At 40.5% G+C, this 18,592-nt stretch overlaps 2 protein-coding genes across 2 annotated transcripts in view; one reads left to right on the forward strand and one right to left on the reverse strand.

The window, feature by feature from the left end:
* LOC118233466 (NXPE family member 2-like) overlaps window positions 1–12,675 on the forward strand; it is a 43,786-nt gene extending 31,111 nt beyond the window's left edge. The window contains exon 6 of the mRNA XM_035429260.1: window positions 12,655–12,675. The gene's annotated coding sequence lies outside the window, so the exon portion shown is untranslated. The remainder of the gene's footprint in view (window positions 1–12,654) is intronic.
* On the reverse strand, window positions 11,790–18,591 carry LOC118233979 (NXPE family member 2-like). The gene is made up of 4 exons (XM_035430198.1): window positions 18,149–18,591; window positions 17,034–17,095; window positions 15,087–15,311; window positions 11,790–13,031 (listed from the first exon to the last, which is right to left on the reverse strand). The coding sequence occupies exons 1-4, from the start codon at window positions 18,433–18,435 to the stop codon at window positions 12,499–12,501; spliced, it is 1,107 nt and encodes a 368-aa protein (XP_035286089.1). The 5' UTR covers window positions 18,436–18,591; the 3' UTR covers window positions 11,790–12,498.
* Window position 18,592: the final 1 nt, after the last annotated feature.

Below are 18,592 nucleotides of genomic sequence, written 5' to 3' on the forward strand. Positions count from 1 at the left end.
TTCGCCTCTTTTCTAACCTGACATAAAAACTATTCCTCGATTTTGAACTGGCTATTCCCAGGTCCCAAGAGTGACATAATAGCCATTTTCAGTAATGTAATGTCGCACCCTTATTATCTTAATATGGTCTTCTAGTAAATTAACAAATCGTTGAGTTGGCAGCATTAGACCCCACACTGGGCACAACCATCCACAATCTGTGCTTCAGTCTAACCTATGGATGTCTACTATTATGGGGCGACATAGCTCAGGAGGTAAGACCGATTGTCTGGTAGTCGGAGGGTTGCCGGTTCAAAACCCCGCCCTGGGCATGTCAAAGTATCCTTGAGCAAGACGCCTAACCCCTAACTGCTCTGGCGAATGAGAGGCATCAATTGTAAAGCGCTTTGGATAAAAGCGCTATATAAATGCAGTCCATTTACCATTTACTATTACCACATTATAAATATTGTAGTGGAGGCTAAGTAGCTAGGTACCTAAATAGCCCTTTGGTACTGCCATTATTGTTGTTTTGGTCTCCCTGTGATGTCACAATATCAGATGACTGTTTGTATGCAGTACGCTCCAAAAGTATGGGAACAGTAGAGTGAAGAACCTTTCAGTCTATTCATTTTATTTATTCATTTATTCATTTCCAGTCAATCAGCTATTCAGGGCAAATTATGTCTTCCTATTTCAGACAATAATGCAAGAAATGTATATTTAACAGAAAATTACAGAAAAGCCTCAACTACTACATATCAAAGCATAAGAATTTGTCCACTCACTTTTGTGCACCCTACTACCACTTTTAAGTCTTCCTTCCTTCCAATCAGCAAACAAATTACAGTTGTGTCCTCCCAACAAAAGTTGCTAACAAAAGTGTCAATGACATTATGTTGTCCTTCAAGAGTGACTCTAATATTCAAACAACTACACAACCACACCTTGGCTGCCTAGCAGACATCTTTATGTGCATCAAAAATGGTGAAATTAGATATTTCTGATGAGATTAGATATAATTCACCTGCATAAGGTAGGTGCTAGCCAAAGGAAAATAAGAGACAAAACTGGATTTCAAAAGATTGTTGCAAGATACCGAGACAATGGGACTTATAGCAATTCACTGCAAAAACTGTTACCATCACAAAGAGAGTACTTAAAGATCTTTGAGAGATAACAATCAAGCTCCACTCCAGCTTCAGACCTGATGAAATCCATGGGCGTTTCTGTCGATCCTTCTAACGCAAGACAACTCAATGGTATGGGTGCAAAAGGATATGTGGCTGTCAAAAAGTCACTACTGAAAAAAGGAAATAAAAGCTAAGACAATTTGCATTTGTACACCAAAACTGGACACCTGAGTTGTGGAGTATGATTTTATGGACTAATGAGTCTAAATTTGAGATATCTGGAAGGAAGAAGGCTGTATGTAGGCCACAGAAGGAATGAAGGACTCTGGGAAGTTTATGAGTTGTAAAACAACTGACAGCCACAGACATAAAGCGACATACCAGGACAACTGATGACTTTCACAGGGCCAAAGCTGCTTTTCATTTTTATCCCAGTGTATTTCCTGCAGGGGAAAGTGGTAAGCAATGGATTAAGAGCGTCGGATCACTAGGGGACTGTTGGTGCACATTTTCTCATAAAACATTATTTCCAATACTAGTACAGCTAGTGATTTTTCTTTAATTTCCCCCAAACAGAACAGGAAAGTTCCACAGCAGCGATGCCTTTCAAAAGAAGCCAATCTAAATCTAAATTGGAACTGTAGTCAGTAGAACTTATCTAAGGTATGGATACTATGGAAATAGACAAGAACACATACATAGAATCAGTGTGTTTAGAAAAAACCCAAACAGGTTTGGCATGTGCACAAAGGGATAAGAAGGTAAATCCCTCAATACATGAAAAGCGTCTATTTAAGAACCATTTGTTAAAATTGTGCTGTAAGTTTTGCAGTGTGCACAAACCATGCCTTACCTGCTCAGGAGCAAACGCTCATCCTTGGTCAGGTTAGAAACTGGACGATATCTGGACCGCATGGTCCTCAGGGTTCTGCAGGGAAGGGTTTTGGGTCGGACGCAGGCGTAGTACTCCCCGTCTTCCTTCTTCCTGTACTCGCAGAGAGGCTTGTCTGCTTTCAGCCGGATGCCGCACTGAGATTCCTCTCTTTTTTTTCCACTGTAGAAGGTTCCGATGTACATGATCTTATCGTAGTTGTGCGCACTGATTCTCCTGAGGATCCCGGCAGCCTCTGAGGAGTGCACAAGAATCACAGACACCAGTACGTCTCCAGGCCAGAACAAGCGGAAACGCACCCGGTAGGAGCCATTGAGCAGGTCAGTAACTTCTCCTGATGCAGAAGCCTGGAGATTCGGAGAGTGGATTCGGGCCAGGATGAAGTCGCCTCCATGCACCTTTGGGTTCCCCCTGTGGTCCTTCATGTTCACCAGCACGATTAAGCTGTCCCCCACACAGTACTGGGCTCCGGGCTGCTCCAGGTTGACTACACTGTGCTGGCCACTGGAAGAGCTTTCAATAGAGCTGAAGTTGCCGTCTGATGGGAGATCGTCCCATACCGAACGCATTATGTCATCCACAGACATCTCTCTGAATTGATTTTTAGCTGGGTCCTGTTAAAAAAACACAACCACACCTCATTTGGAATCACAGATTTGTTTTGCAAAAACTATGTGAAGCTGCATTTCCCAAGAACTGCATGCCCATATGTTAATCGCATAAGTCAAGAACAACACCCGTGTAGATGCATCATTATACTTTGTATAGCCCATTTATTCTGTATTATTATTAACCGATACATTAATTGGGTATATGAACTGGAATGTTTGCTATATTTATTCCACCTGTGTATTTTAGATTTGTGAATTGAATAGCATAATTTTACTGATACAGGCAGTCTAACTACACATTTTTAAATATTAAAAATTCAGTGAGGGTGTTTTCTTAACATGAGCTTTGATACTGACAGTTTTAATATGTTCTGACTTCTGTTTGCCAAAGTGGCATTTCCAAACTAAGCTGACAATAAGAAATTAAATGGCTATTACCATTAGGCTCATCCAGTTGTAAGTTCTACAAAAATACAAATAAAAACAAATAGCAAAAGCAGTAATGAGAAGTAGTGTCTTGATCAAGAAGTTGCTTCTGCATCTTACAGGCACTGGAGTAAGATGTACTGGTTGAATACTCTGTGAAAAATGTATAGAAATATATTTTATTAATTACATTACATGCTGCTAAAGATGGGCATTATGAACTGATGGTATATAATCCTGACCCCTAACTCCAATGAATAATCCACTTTAATCATTTCATATAGTGACAGCCTGTAACAATTAAACATGTCAACAATTACAAATGCAGTAGTATGTAGCGTTTCCACATTTAACTAAAATGTAATAAAAGTATTTTACGTTCTGATGTCCAGAGTGTCCTAATAATGTATTCATTTTACTTTGATCAAATAGCATGATCAAAAATCTATTTTGCTTTACTTATTACATGGTTGGTTTTTGCTGCTTTCTGCAACAACAAAAAAATCCTAAAAAATTAACTGTACAGGCTGGGTATGAAAAAATACTGCCAAGAAATTGTAAATTCTTCTTATGGAAATAAACCAATTACCATGATGGCCATTCAGAAAAATGAGTGAGAAATGAATGAAAGGCTTCTTTGAATAATTATTCGTCCACCTCAGAAAGTGCGGCTCCTCTTGCACGTGTTTATGGTGGTGTGGTTTTCTGTAAAACAAGTGAAAGCTAGAATCCATCTTAAAATGATAGCTGGGATTGCCACCAGGGACTAAATACAAGACACCGTGAAAAACATGTAAAAACATAATGCCTGCCAAAGAGACTGGACAATGTGTGGCAAACACTTCTGGGATGCAAAAAAATGTATTTAATCAGTGATTTAACAAAAAAGAAAGAATGTCTTGCACATCAGTACATACACATACGGCCACAGATGAACAGACATACTTTCATAATACAGTGCACACAGAATATGTAAATAACCCTGCTGAAGATTCCATCAAACCAGCCTAAACTGGTCAAGTGGGTTTACGCTGTGTTTTCATTACATAACATTACAGGCATTTAGCAGACGCTCTTATCCCGAGCGACGTACAACAATTGCATTAGTTCAAGGTGCAGAGGTGCAAAAGAAACATACTAGAGTGAAGTAAAGATCGTAGTGCCAGAAGTGACCACATAGATCAGGACTCCAACCCTGTAGAGTAACCTGTTCAGCAAACAAACAAACAATGCTGCCAAGTACAAACTAGCACTGAAATCACATTTGCCTAATCAGAATCAGACAAAAACAATCCTGCCAAATAAAAACTAACGTGATCGTATTAGCCTAACTAGGTACATTGAGCTAAACTATAGGCTAGGGAGGGGTGGGGAGAGCTGCAGCCTGAAGAGATGAGTCTTTAGTCTGCGTTTTCGACACGTCACTAATCAAGCAGTTTTACCACCGGCTTACTCTACCAGCTTTGTCCAGCCACAGACCAACTATGACCAGCTGGAAGTGTTAAAACACAGTAAACCATTCCAGACCGTCTTAGAATCCCAGCTGGTCTTAATGGGAGTTTTCAACAGGGGCATGGTTCCACATCACTATACATGTCTTTAAAAAATATCATCAATACTGTCATCTGAAAAAATGTTATTTTCTGGTTTCTGTTTGAGAATGTAATGAAAATGTTTTTTCTGAAATAGTACATAATTTGGCATTAGACTATTGGATTACTGGCCCACGTACTTTAGTAGCCCATAACATCACATTATATTACATTTATTTGGCGGACGTACAATAAGTGCATGCCATAACGTCCTTTGATGGAAAAAGACGTTCAGTTTAATTGTACATTAAAACAATTCCTGGAATTCGTATACGTGATACAACAGACTTTAAGAATCTCCAACACTATTATTGATTCGGTAATAATTTAATAACGCACGCTTTAAGGTATATGGCGTTTCAAGGTCCAGTGTAGGACAGTAATGTCTTAATTGCACTTGTTCACTTAAATTGTTTTTATATTTATTTTTTTTCCAAAATTAAACATACATTTCAAACAGCGTTGACAGAAATATAATAGCGCACACATTACCATAGATTGGGTTTATATATTTCCAAATTAGACAAGGTTCTCCAACGTTATTTATCCGTACATTTACACGATTGATATACTTATAATAAACTAGTGTGCGGATGAGAATATTAGTCCATGTGTTAAACATTAATTTAATTGAAAAAGTAACTTACCCGATTCCATAATGCCAGGAGTAGCTATAAATGTAATACGTTTATTTACAAAATTGCTATGAACTTCGGCGAACCTCATTTGCGTGAGAATAAATCTTTGATGGCACAAAATGGGCTGATTGTTTCGAAGTTTTTTTTTTCACATTCACTATGAAAAACGTGAAAATAACACTTCCAGAAGAAACGGTAAGAGCAAAGATATGACAAGTAGTGTTCGCAAAGCAGAAAGCAAGGGATTAATTTCCGCGGCCAAACTCTCTGGGATAAGGTTTGTCACTCTGAATTGTCCGCACGGACTGGAAAGCTACTCTTGTGGAACACAGAGAGCATCAGTGGCACAAGGTTTGCTGCGTAGCTGCGCATAAGCAGGGCAGGGCGAGCGCAGCCAGACGCGCATCCTCTCGCAATCCTCAGGCGCACGCTTATGTTCGACAGCTTTCTACGTGATTACCGTTCCAATTATGTATTTGTACATATAGCGCGCTGCATTTAATGCATACGCTTCCATTTTTTATGTCTCTGATATTCAACAATATATCTTTGCCACGCCGAATGAAAAAAAAAAAGTTGCGCAAGCCCCTCTTATCTGCTAAATGCCTGTCATATAATGAATGCTCCTTGCCCCATTATACCAGCTATATCGCAGACATTAATGCTTTGGTGGTGCATGCCTTCCTTCAGGTTAGCTAGGGAAAAACTGACATATTGCTGTTTAGACTACCTAGGTTACTCAGGGAGAAAATAACGACTCAATTTAAGGCACTATCACAGAACATCAAAACTCAAGCTAAAAGCCTAGGTGTTAACATTGACAGCGGTCTGAGCTTTGAGCCCTATATGCGGAATGTAACCAAAACTGCCTTTTATTATATGAGAACCAAAGCTAAAATCAGACCTGTTCTCACACGAGGAGACGCAAAAAAACAAAAAACAAAAAAACAAAACAAAAAAAAAAAAAAAAAAAACTAATGCACTCATTACGAGCAGGCGTGACTTCTCTCTTGGCTTCCTAAAAACACATTAGGACAGTTGCAAATCATTCAGAATGCTACTGCTGGAGTCTTAAGTTAAATAAAATCAGGAAGCGAGCATACAGCCCATCTAGTGCATAAGAGTCCATAATGAGAATGGGCCATGCAGCATGTCTGTGCTTGTGTAGGACAGAGTATTCATCACAGTGCCAAACCTTGAATTGTGCCATGAACTGCCATGATGGTAATTGATTTATTTCCATAAGTAAAATTTACCATTTCTTGGCAATATTTTGTTATATGAATTGTGTTTATTTTTTGTAATTTAAGAAAGTGGCAAAAACCAACAGTTTCTGTAAAGTGATAAGGAAAGTAAAGCAAAATTGATTGTTGATGTTATTTGATCAAATTGAAATTAGTACATTTTTTTCGTACACAGGATATCACAAAGTCAAATACTATTATTATTGCAGTGCGGCATTCAGTCCAGCGGTGAACTGCGTTGGTCTTGACTGAGCCGGCTGGTGGAGAGTGCACACACACCTGGGTTGCGTTAGCTAATCAGCCCAGACCAGCTCCTTACCCATTATACTACACTGCTGCCCTAAGCATGCTTGCTTATGATGCTACCAAGAGGAAACATATAGATTGAAACCAAGACTGGATCTAAAATGTACCCTTGCGGAACGCCATAAATTATTGGAGCTGAAGATGATACAGTATATGATCACCAGTAGCAATACAAAACTTTCTGGCAGAAAGATTAGATGGAAACAAATCCAAAGAAATACTAGCAATACGAACACTAGTTCTAAGGAGATCCAGTAAAATGGCAGGATCTACTGTATCAAAGGCAGCACTGAGATCTAATAAAAAGCTAAATGGAGAAATGACCAGCACCACAGCATGAGCATTTCAGATAGGGTCATTGGCCACTTTAAGTAAAGCAGTTTCTGTGCTTTCCATTGTGCAGAAGCCAGACTGGAATTTTTCAGAAAGCTTATTTCTACTCATAAAGGATGGCAATTTCTTGTAATCCAACTTTTTTTAAGAATCATTGAGAGGAAGGGGATCTTGGTCTGAAATTACATAAACTTGTAAACATGTAAAATCTATTACGTCTTGACAAAGGTCTTTTGACTGAAATGTGGATGATATTGAAAGCAAAGAATCAAAAATATACGCCAAAATGAATTTATTCTGAACGTGTTCGTCAGGATGATAACGATAGGTAAAGTTATAGCTTGTCATTGTGAAACAATTTTGGCATTTATAATGTAATATACATGAGGATGTATTAACTTTCTATGGGTCAGAGACTTCAGTCATCCAATTCAAAGGATTTGCAAACAACAACACTAAATGTGACGACTGAGGTTATGCTCATTTGTCCAATGACTTTCGGTCCCCAAAAATGGGAGGACCACACATATACTTTCTACATGGTTCATATGATATGTATGGAAATTAAAGTTAAATTAAACCTCACGGTCTGCACTATAATCTCACATTCATGGTTGTATTCCAATTCCAATGTGCTGGAGGACAAAGCTAAAACAACAATAAATCTCTCACTGTCCAAAAACTTTGCATTAAGTTATATGCATTAAGACAATGTAATATTGCATCATAAGCTTATTATGCAGATTTAAAGCCCACTGAAAAATAATGGTTTCATACTGGTGCGAATTTCCAAACTGGATAAAATCATTAGGTTCGATGGCTGGCCAGTGGACAGTTGAGTTTGTGTGGATTCGGGTGACGTCATCACTACTGCACAACCCTCCAGGAACAGGATTTTCTCCTCCTGTTGTACATGCACACAGCAGTATAAGAACATGAACATGGGAAAGGATGATGTTTGTGACTGGTGCTCCTGTTTGCACTGCGTGTGGTTTTCATGTTTGCACTGTGTGCACTTCATGTTCCCCCTCTGAAACATGGCTTAAACTTGACAGCGCACACAAAGGCTGAATGGTTGGGACGCTGCTGGGCCGCACCTCATCAAAGACCGCTCTCTCCACGTCTGTGCCGCGAAGCGACCCGTCGTAGCTGAGGGTGAGCAGGCTGCTGGACTGAGTGTTGGAAAAGGCCATGCAGCAAACCGGGCCAGTGTGGGGCTCAGAACGGGACATAGCACCCAATGGTGTCCTTGCATTTCGTGATTGACGAAAGCATAGATAACAGCCTTGACATTTTATCTGGAAGCATTTCATGTGGCTTCTGAAGTGTAGTTGTTTTCATTTCAAGCGCAATTTGGCACACCTGACTCTACAAAAGAATAACGTGTGCTTTGTTTGGAATGAAAACAAACAGGACAGTAGATTTCCGGGAACACGGTTTGTTACCACTGGTCTACTGTAATCGTTTGGGTCGCAAACGTAGGCTAATTTTATTCACTATTTTATTTTTTTAAGTGCGACTAAAATGTTAAGAATTCGCAACCAGCATTTAACTCCCAATATTAGTCTCCTCAGCTCCCCACTTCCTGCATCTCGCGCTGAGAAGTGAATTATATTTACTTCTATTAATTATATATAATTATATATCAATTATATATACGAGCTAATTATATTTACCCGTTATAAACATGTTGCAATGTACTGTTTTGTATCACATTGGTGAGTGAGCAATGTAAAAATGTTTACTGGGCTGTACTTCTAAGTTCTTACTGCTACAAACTTCTGCTGCTACTGTGGTATGTGCTTAACTGGGTGACCTGCGATATTAAAGTGAGGGGATTGATATTGCTAATGGTAGTTTGATGCTGTATCAATGTGATTATGGCCGATTTTAGAATATCAGGAAAATGGAAATAGACAGTGAAGACAGCGACGAATTCTTGCTGATTTCCGTGCAACTTCTGCTTAACCGGGCTGTGTTACTGCTGCCACGGCATGATCACATGGACTGTGAATGGAGTAAAGGCTATTTTGGCTTTATACTTCTACGGAGTACACATAAAAACTCCAGTGGTGTATTGGTGAGTATTTCAGACTGTTGTTACACCAGTTTCGTCTACATTCCAAGTGTCGGTCTCGACAAAGTTGTGTCTCTCAATAACCTGTTGAAGGAATGTTCTGCATTTGTGTGGTTAGAACTTGTGGCCCGTGTAAGGCTGGTTGCCTCTGGACTCCTCATTGACAGGCTGGGGTTCTGCTTCATAAAGAATGTGAACCAGTCAGGCCCAGCCATCTGCTTCTCATCCCATGTTTATGGGTGTTTGATGTTATACATTACTGCCAGTTGATATGCAAACTTTCTGACCTAAAATAAAGTGGAATAGAAGACCTGAGTGCATAGACACAAAATGTCTGTTTCCTTTGGGAGGTCTGACAAGGAACAGTCTTCTGTAAACCGCCTTACCACAGTCTCACAGAATTTCTATCAATGAAAACTTAACGACTAGCTGGGACTCAGTCCCTGTGATTTTGACTTTCACTGAAGCAAACTTAAAAAAAAAAATTAAAAAAAAAGATCTGAGAATTGTACTGTATTGCTCATGTGCGCATATTGCTGTCAAGATTCTAAAGCTCCATTTTGCCCTCCCAAGTATTAAAAATCTGTACAAACCTCAAGGCAAGTACACAAGCTATGAACAACTAGTGGTTTTCACTTGGGATGGTGATTTTCAACTATTTCATAGGTTACGTCCCAGATGGTGGTCTCGAGGTAAGGAGGGACAATAACTATCCAGGTGAAGAAAGAAAAATAAGCTGACTGGACTTTTCAGTGCAGGGAGTTTATTTACAGTAGTGAAGGTGTACAGGTGACTAGTGCAAATATATAAAACATGTACAAAACCCTGAAGTGGGAACACATGGGGGGGAGGGGGGGGGCGGGGGGGAGAAGAGAAAAGGACCGAAGGTGGTGCCAAATCAAAGAACTAAACAAAACACAAAACCCCACTATCTAAACAGAGTAATAATCTAGTTAACAAAGGAAAAGGCATCAAACAAAACCTAACTACTCTGACTTCCTCAGAACTAAACTCTTCTTTTAGAGTGGAAGGCACAAAAGACACACACTCCCTCCCCGCTAACCAGAAGTAAAAATGAGGGAAGAAGTCTGTATAGGTAAAGCTTTATATAGGAGATGGTATTGAAAATCTGTACATACCTCAAGACAAGTACACAATCTATGAATAACTAGTGGTTTTCACTTGGGATGGTGATTTTCAATTATTTCACAAATCAACTATGATCACTGTGGTGTGGGGATGGCTGGTTTAAGCAGCCACTGCTGTCCTGGGTCAAGCTAATTAGACCTGGATAGGAATTAGATAATTGGCCAGGCTAATTGGACTCGGGAACAGGGGTGGCTGCACCTGTGCGTGAGGCATGTGCGTGAGGCCCATGTGTGAGGCAATCAGTGCGCACAGGTTAAATCTGCCATCCCCACTCACACAAAGGGAGAGCCTCTCGGTCATGACAGGGTTAACATCTGCTCTTTGGCTGTACCATCTTGCCACCCTTCTAAATAAACGTGGACTGTTTGAACATCATCTCCCTGTGTCCCTGTGCTGGAGGGCCCCTTGGAAAGCCACTTCGGTGGCCTGTGGCAGGCTTGTTTGCCACAATCACATTTAGTGCGCCATGCCAAATCGTTTCCATAGAAATCTTTCTAAGGCACGTCTTGGTCGGCTGGTGCCACTCGTTCTACAGGAATTTAAAGCCCGCATAACATTATCAATAATTAAAAGTAATTATCATTATCAAGTTTAGCCTATTGTGTCAATAAGGGCAGGTCCCGCCAGATGTGACAGGCCTACAAACAAATGTTGCACACTCACAAAACCAGTATAAAACGGCTAAATACTCAATTCTGGCAGCATTATTTTTCCATATATGCCAGGATATGAAGTAGCACCTGCAAAAGTTCAATCACAGTTCAGTGGTTGGCTTGCTAGCTATCCGTGGTAACGAACATGCTGCGAGACCATTTTGACTTAAATCGAATTTTGATGTTAGGTAACCTGGTCGAGGTACCAGAAAAAATGCTTTCATTACTCAGTGGTAGCCTGTAGGGTTTGGGGTATTTGCTGGAATACTTACCTTACATTTCCATTGCAGTGGAATTGCATATTTTGTGTTTCCATTACAGTTGACGCCTCTGGAAATTTTCCTCAGCGCAGAACGTTCAAACTGCATAATGCTCAGCTGTTCATGCATTATCCCACTTGTGCAACAGCGCACCAAAATTGCAATTAAAACATGCATTTTTTCAAAATATATTTTTGCTTTATTCTGTTCATATTACATGAAGAAATATACGCTATTTTAATGTGTCTCTTCTTTTTTACACACTGTACGGTAAATTTGCTGCTGCTTTTGTTTGTGTTGATCAGATTAACCTACAGGGTCCAAGTTACGCGGTCGCTCCCTGCACTTGGAACTGTAGTTCCTTCTAGGGTTGTCAACACACTTGTCCCTGGTTACGGTTATACACTTTGTATGTCGCTCTGGATAAGAGCGTCCACCAAATGCCTGTTATGTAATGTAATGTAATGTAAATTAATGAATGGAGACCAGTTCCAACACATAGCCTAGTTGTACCGTGTGTAGCCTAGCCTTTATGAAAAAATCAGAAGATCAAGTAGGCACATATCTGACATGTAATCGATCAATCCATTACTGGTACCGATCCCTAGTTTTCACAAAGAGCTCAGTATTACCAGGTAGCTCCGCTAGGTGACTGACTAGAAACTGCTAGGTAGCAAGTATCTTGATCAAGGCTTTTAATAGCCCAGATCTAAATATGAAAAGATATTCATCAAAACTGAAAGTTAATAGGTGAGGTGAATATGGTTATTGAATGTCTTTGCAAAAAGTGTCATGTCTGATGAAAACTGAGGTAAAACAGCTGCAGTGAAAATGGCATGTGGTCAGCCCAAGCCAGTTTAGTATTCAAATTATACAGCTGGATGTATACTGGAGCTATGCAGGTTAAGTACCTTGCTCAAGGGTACAACGGCAGTGTCCTACCAGGGAATCGAACCTGCAACCTTTAGGTTACAGGACCAACTCCTTAGCCAGTATACTACATTGTCATTGTATAATCATTAATAAGCACTCAAATTCCACCCCAGAATCAAACACCTACTATTACTAATAGGGACGCAATTAAAAACCTTAAAATTCCAAAGCTCCTAGTGTATTGTAACAAGCCCCTGGGTGTACTGTAAACAAAGTCTCTAGAGAAATGGAGTTAGAAACTCCTGTTATATAGTTCCTTTCAGAAAGAACCTCTATGCATCATGACAGAGGTGTGACAGAGCCAAGGCTATCTCATTGGAAACAATCATGCTGTTAGGGTGGATGGCGAAGGTGTTGGCGGCTGTTGTCATGTCCCAGGCGTCTACCAGCACCACCTTCAGGTCCCTGAACACCTTTCTCTGAGCCAGGTTCTGAACGTAGCCAAACCAGTCACTCAGGTGGGTCATATCTGAGTCCAACTCCCTGGTGTTCTCCAGCTTGATGATGACGAGGGTCTGGGGGCTGCGTTTGTGGAGCCTCAGGATGGCCTTGCGCATGTTGATCAGCCTCTGGACGAAGATCTCCAGGGGGAAGGGCCTAAAATGCTGTCCCACTCCAATGACCACTACGTCGTCAACCGCTACTCTGTCTACTTCTCTGAAAATGTACCCCACGGCATCTTTGACCACGTTGTAGCCAGTGACGAAAGGATGTCCGTGCATCTTCCACTGGACAGTGATGTTCCTTTGTGGGTCCACAACCAGGGCATAGTAATGAGTATCATACGGATTTACATATTTCAGCCCTGAAAAAGCAAAGCATGAGTGAGAATTTGGTCAACATTTCAGTGAAAAGATCTTTGTCAAGACATGTAATCCAGTTTACATAACTTCATACCAATTTCTAAATTTCCCTTTCTGTGTCCTAGTTTCTGGAAAAGGTGAGCCCCAGACAATTAAACAATTACCATCCTTTATGAGTAGAAATTGTTTTTTTTTTTTTTTTGGAGCCGACCCAATAGGCACATTAGACACAATTATGTTCCTAATGAGGGTTTTTGTCATTATAGCAAGTTTGAAATCTCAGCAAAGGTAGTGATTTTTAATTCATTTTTAAATATTTGGATATCTACAGCACCACCTTGTGGTTGGATTGGGCTAAAACTTTATGGCTGGAGTCTTCATCTGTCAATACACATACTAAGACTTCATGGGTCCTTGAGGCAAATTTGTTCATGAAGAGGGGAAGGACCTGTCCACCAAATTTTGTGACTAGGTGTTCAACCTGTGCCATAATTTAAAGGATCCAAGAGTTCAGCCATCCAAACAAGCCTACTAAGTATTGTGATTCTGGGCCATTTTGTCTCACGGTTGAGGTGTAAGGGAAGAAGAAGAAGAAAAATAGGGTTCCAGCAGCTTTGCTCCTTGGACATCTAATGACAATAATAATAATAGCTACTAACAACACTTCCTGGGGTCCAAATACTGCAAGTAACCACATAGAATCGTCTATGTGGTTACAGACGTGATTATATCATCTTAGTATGAATATTTGTTCAGTTCATGCAAATCATCATAGATTCTGTATGTTTGCAAATTGTTGCTTTCTTGCTCACTAGACCACGGCTATTATTATTATTATTATTATTATTCTATAATGGGGGCATAATGCTTCACAACAAGAAGGTCCTTTGTTCGCATCTGGGCCGAGACCGTTCTGTTTGTAATTTGTGTTCATAACACGCTCTGTATAATGAATTCACCCTGTGGCATAGTTTCACATATTTAAAAGACAAAACAATTGGTAAACTGGAACCAAAAACCTATTCAGTTTAGCCGTAGGTTCCATGAAAAATACATGGAACTGGAAGAGATCTGAAGCTACCAAAATGACGACAACACTTTGGAGTTCCCCAGAAGAGCCTAAATTTTCCCTAGGTATGAGTGTGTGAGTGAATGGTGTGTGTGCCCTGCGATAGCCTGGCGGCCTGTCCAGGGTGTATTCCCGACTCTCGCCAAATGCATGCTGGGATAGGCTCCAGCAACTCCGGCAACCCTAGCCAGGAATAAGCAGGTTAGATAATGGATAGATAGGTCGATGAGACTGTGGATATATACGTATGTTATAAATGAGGAGATATCTCACTGTAGTAAATTTGAAATCACAGAATTTTGTGAGAATTTTTAAAAAAAGAAATTACATTTGGATCTCTACCACGCCACACAGCGTGTCTGGATTAGATCATTTCCTTAAGGACAGAGTCTTGATATAGATGTCATTGTAAATGATTGTGACTATGTCTTCTTTTTATAAATCAATTCTGTGTTTAAAATTTTGTCTGAGACAAAAGTTCTGTAAACCATGTCCAAAGGTCAGTAATCTCGATATGGTTATGAGGTCAATGGTATGGTGATGAAAATGCGTCTGTCATAATACTTACTTTACAGATAAATGTGAAAACACTAAAAACACGTGTTAAAACAACACATAACATAATTTTTAACACACCTTCGTGTCTAGTTAAGGACAGCACATTGTGTGTTACTTTCAACACTGCCTGTGTTAAAACAAGTCTCCCTCTGTAACATACATAGTAATATTGGTAAAACTAAAGTAGAAACTTTTGAAACGACGTGAGTTGAAAGTGATACAAAAGTAGTAAAACAAAGTGTTTTGGGTATTACCATCCTTTTTGTGCAATTGATTTTGAAATATGGAAACAAACCATTTTATGCAGAGGATTTCGTTACAATGTATACAATGTTAACTGTATAATTGTTATGCGAGACGACCTGTCTCCCTGGCCTATAAGTGTGTACCAAAATTGTTGTGTTTATCTGACGCTTTACATCGCCATTACCTTTCAGCGTTTTTATGAGCGTCTCTTGCCACTGGCGCACAGTGGAGTCTCCCATGAGTTTCAGGTTCCTTCCCTTCAGACATCTGCTGATGGCGTCCGCACTGAAGAAGTTTCCCGTCTGGCAAGAGGTGGAAGACCATCTGTTTCTAAAGAAGTAGCCACTCGGTGAAGGGGACGTCATTCCAAACCCTGCCACACACTTTTCAGTCGGTCTGTGGGTCCCTGCTAAAGGAATGAAAAAGATGGAGAAAGAGAAGGAAAGGATTCAGATAGGATTGTGGAGGTATATAAATGGTAAATGGACTGCATTTATATAGCGCTTTTATCCAAAGCGCTTTACAATTGATGCCTCTCATTTGCCAGAGCAGTTAGGGGTTAGGTGTCTTGCTCAAGGACACTTCGACATGCCCAGGGCATGTCAAACTGGATTAGAGATTAGAGAAAGTTAGCGTTGCCTCATTTCAAACCAGACAAAAAACTATTCCTGGTTTTTGAACTGGCTTGGGAACCCCTGGGAGGAGCTGGAGGAAGTTGCTGGGGAGAGGGGTGTCTGGGCTGCTCTGCTTGCCCTGTTGCCCCCGTGAACCTGATCTGGACTAATCGGTTAGAAAGTGGATGGATTGATGGATGGACCATGAATTCAAATGAATACAAATCTTAACATATCATGCAAAACCCTGTGGACGATGTGTGATTGGGAGCAAATTCATTCTGTTCATTCTACAGCAAGACACCCAAGCACACTGCTAAGAAGGTCAAGCTGCTGGTCTTCTCAGAACAATGGACAATGGCCACCCCAGAGTCCAGACCTCAACCTCATTGAATGTGTTTGGCATTAGGCTACTTGGAGCAGGACAAGCATATAATTCAACCAACTGAACTTCAGAGGTGAACAATACTGAACTTTGGAGGTGTTCACAAGAATCATGGAAATATATCGCTGCAGATTTCTTTGAAAAACTCAAAGCAAGTCTTCCAAATGTTTTTTTTTTGTGTTAAATATATGTCCTCTGTATTATGTTCTGACACTAAAAAAATAAATAAGTTAAAAAAACACTTAATGTTGTTTTACCAATTGAAATGAAAGAATGGGTGGTCTCTGACTTTTGCACAGTACTTTATGTATAAGTATTAATGTGTGTGTGCGCAACCAATCCTGGGCTCACCAGTGCTCTCTTTCTACTTAATAATGTTCCATACAGTTAATTTTATTTAGCTTGAGGTTTGGCCTGTGTCTCTGGCTGTTTTTCCTTCTTATTTCTCAGCCTCATAATGGCTTCCTTGACTTTAATTGCCACTGCTGTGGTCCCTGTGCTAACAAATGCGCCAAAAGCAGACTTCACCTGCGTGAAGGAAGCAGGTGAACACACCGAACTAATCAGAATCACCTGTGAAGCCATTTGTCTCAAACGTTATGATACCCTGAAATGAATTGACCATTTCTAAAACATGCTGTCATTATATATATATATATATATATATATATATATATATGTATATATATATATATATACACACACACACACACACACCTACAGGACAGGACAGTGCAGTAGGACAGCACTGGTCTAAAAGGTGTAATCAGAGAAGGCTCCGCTGACCTCATACTGAGAGGATGACTGAAATACAGGTTAGAAAACTGCTTTGGAAAACCTGGCAACCCGATTTATAACCCTTCACAGGCAGATACTTTAAAATGGGGCCTTCCCAGCCAATACAAAGCGTCCTCACAATGTTGTTGCCATGTAGTGGCAGTGTTATAACACTGACAAAACATCCCACTGACATTGTGAGAACATTTTGTGTTTGCTAGAGCATTCACAGGCAGGTGTCTGGCAATTTACACACATCCATAGTTTGATAACAGTGACCCTTGGAAATCAGAATCAGAATTTAGAATAGTAGGAGAGTAGGTCAGATCGACAGCACAGACATGCGGGGACATACCGGGACAACTGATGACTTTCACAGGACCAAAGCTGTTTCTCATTTCTATTCCAATGTTTTTCCTTCAAAAGAAAGTTGTAATAGATTTAGAGGGCTAGATCAGTGAGGGATTGTCAATCATGAAAATGATTGACAGTACCAGTACAGCTAGAGCAAATTCCTAAGCAGTAATATGGTGATAATCACACACAGTGTCTGCCCCATAATTTTTCTTCTCTCCATAAAAAGTGCTGCTGTTGGAGATTGGCTTTAACCAAGAAGCCATTCTAAATCTAAACTGGAACTCTTGTCAGTAGGACTTGAGTAAACTGTGGATGCTATGGAAAAAGACCAGAACAACACACAGATAATCTGAGTGTTTAAAAACAGGTTCCAAATGTGGATTCCCCGACCCCACTTGTTATTCTAGTACAGCTCTAATGCAGTGGTTCTCTAACAGACATCTCTGATGGCTGTTGTCTAGCTGATCATTAATGACCTGTGGCGAATTAATATTTGCAAATGGTTGCTTATTTGTGTTTGAATATTTGCAACAAATGTTTGCAGAGATGTCTGAGAGAACATTTCAAAATGTTGTGTACTTAAAATCCCTGGATGATAATGTTTGGAACATTATTGAAAAGAAAGGGAGCACTGGTGAGCTGTTTGGGTGGTTTTTGTTCATTACGGTGAGAATTCTTTGGTCACCAACTGTTAGAGCTCTGCCTTGGCTTACCAGACTCTTTGTGATTTCTGAACTCACCAGTGCTCTCTTTCTCCTTATTAACATTCCAAACAGTTGATTTCTCTCTTATACCTGCACTGTGGAAGCAAGTGAACGCACCTGACTAATCAGAAAAATACATGCCTTTGTCCCAAACATTATGGCGTTCACTGTAGCACAGTAAAGATGATGTAAATTTGGGACATTGATTCTTTTTGGCATGCATGGCTATTTCTGACATAATGTGGGTTAAGAGAGTGAATAATCCCTCAATACATGAAAAGTATGTATATTTAATTAAAAATAAAGTGTTTGTTAAAATTCTGGGATTTCGATTGTGGTTGAGATGACCAGGACCAAGGTCAGGAACCAGTGCTCTAAAGGCTCACAGCGTGCACAAACCAGGCCTTACCTGCTCAGGAGCAAACGCTCATCCCTGGCCATGTTAGAAATTGGGCCATTTCTGGACCGCATGGTCCTCAGGGTGCTGCAGGAAAGGGTTTTGGGTCGGACACAGGCGTAGTACTCCGCGTCTTCCTTCTTCCTGTACTCGCAGAGAGGCCTGTCTGCTTTCAGCCGGATGCCGCACTGAGATTGCTCAGTTTTGTTCCCACTGTAGAAGGTTCCGGTGTATATGATCTTATCGTAGTTGTGCGCACTGATTCTCCTGAGGATCCCGACTGCCTCAGAGGAGTGCATGAGAAGCACAGACACCAGTACGTCTCCAGGCCAGAACAGGCGGAAACGCACCCGGTAGGAGCCATTGAGCAGGTCAGTAACTTCTCCTGATGCAGAAGCCTGGAGATTGGGAGAGTGGATTCGGGCCAGGATGAAGTCGCCTCCATGCGCCTTTGGG

Source organism: Anguilla anguilla, chromosome 8 (assembly GCF_013347855.1).
Source record: "Anguilla anguilla isolate fAngAng1 chromosome 8, fAngAng1.pri, whole genome shotgun sequence".
In the NCBI taxonomy this organism is placed as follows: Eukaryota; Metazoa; Chordata; class Actinopteri; order Anguilliformes; family Anguillidae; genus Anguilla; species Anguilla anguilla.

Coding starts and splice junctions, on each gene's coding strand:
- LOC118233979 (XM_035430198.1), bottom strand. CDS start 18,435: ATGCACTCCTCTGAGGCAGTCGGGATCCTCAGGAGAATCAGTGCGCAC. Junction 17,096..18,148: donor GAGCGTTTGCTCCTGAGCAG/GTAAGGCCTGGT, acceptor TTTCTTTTGAAG/GAAAAACATTGGAATAGAAA. Junction 15,312..17,033: donor GAAAGTCATCAGTTGTCCCG/GTATGTCCCCGC, acceptor TCATTCCTTTAG/CAGGGACCCACAGACCGACT.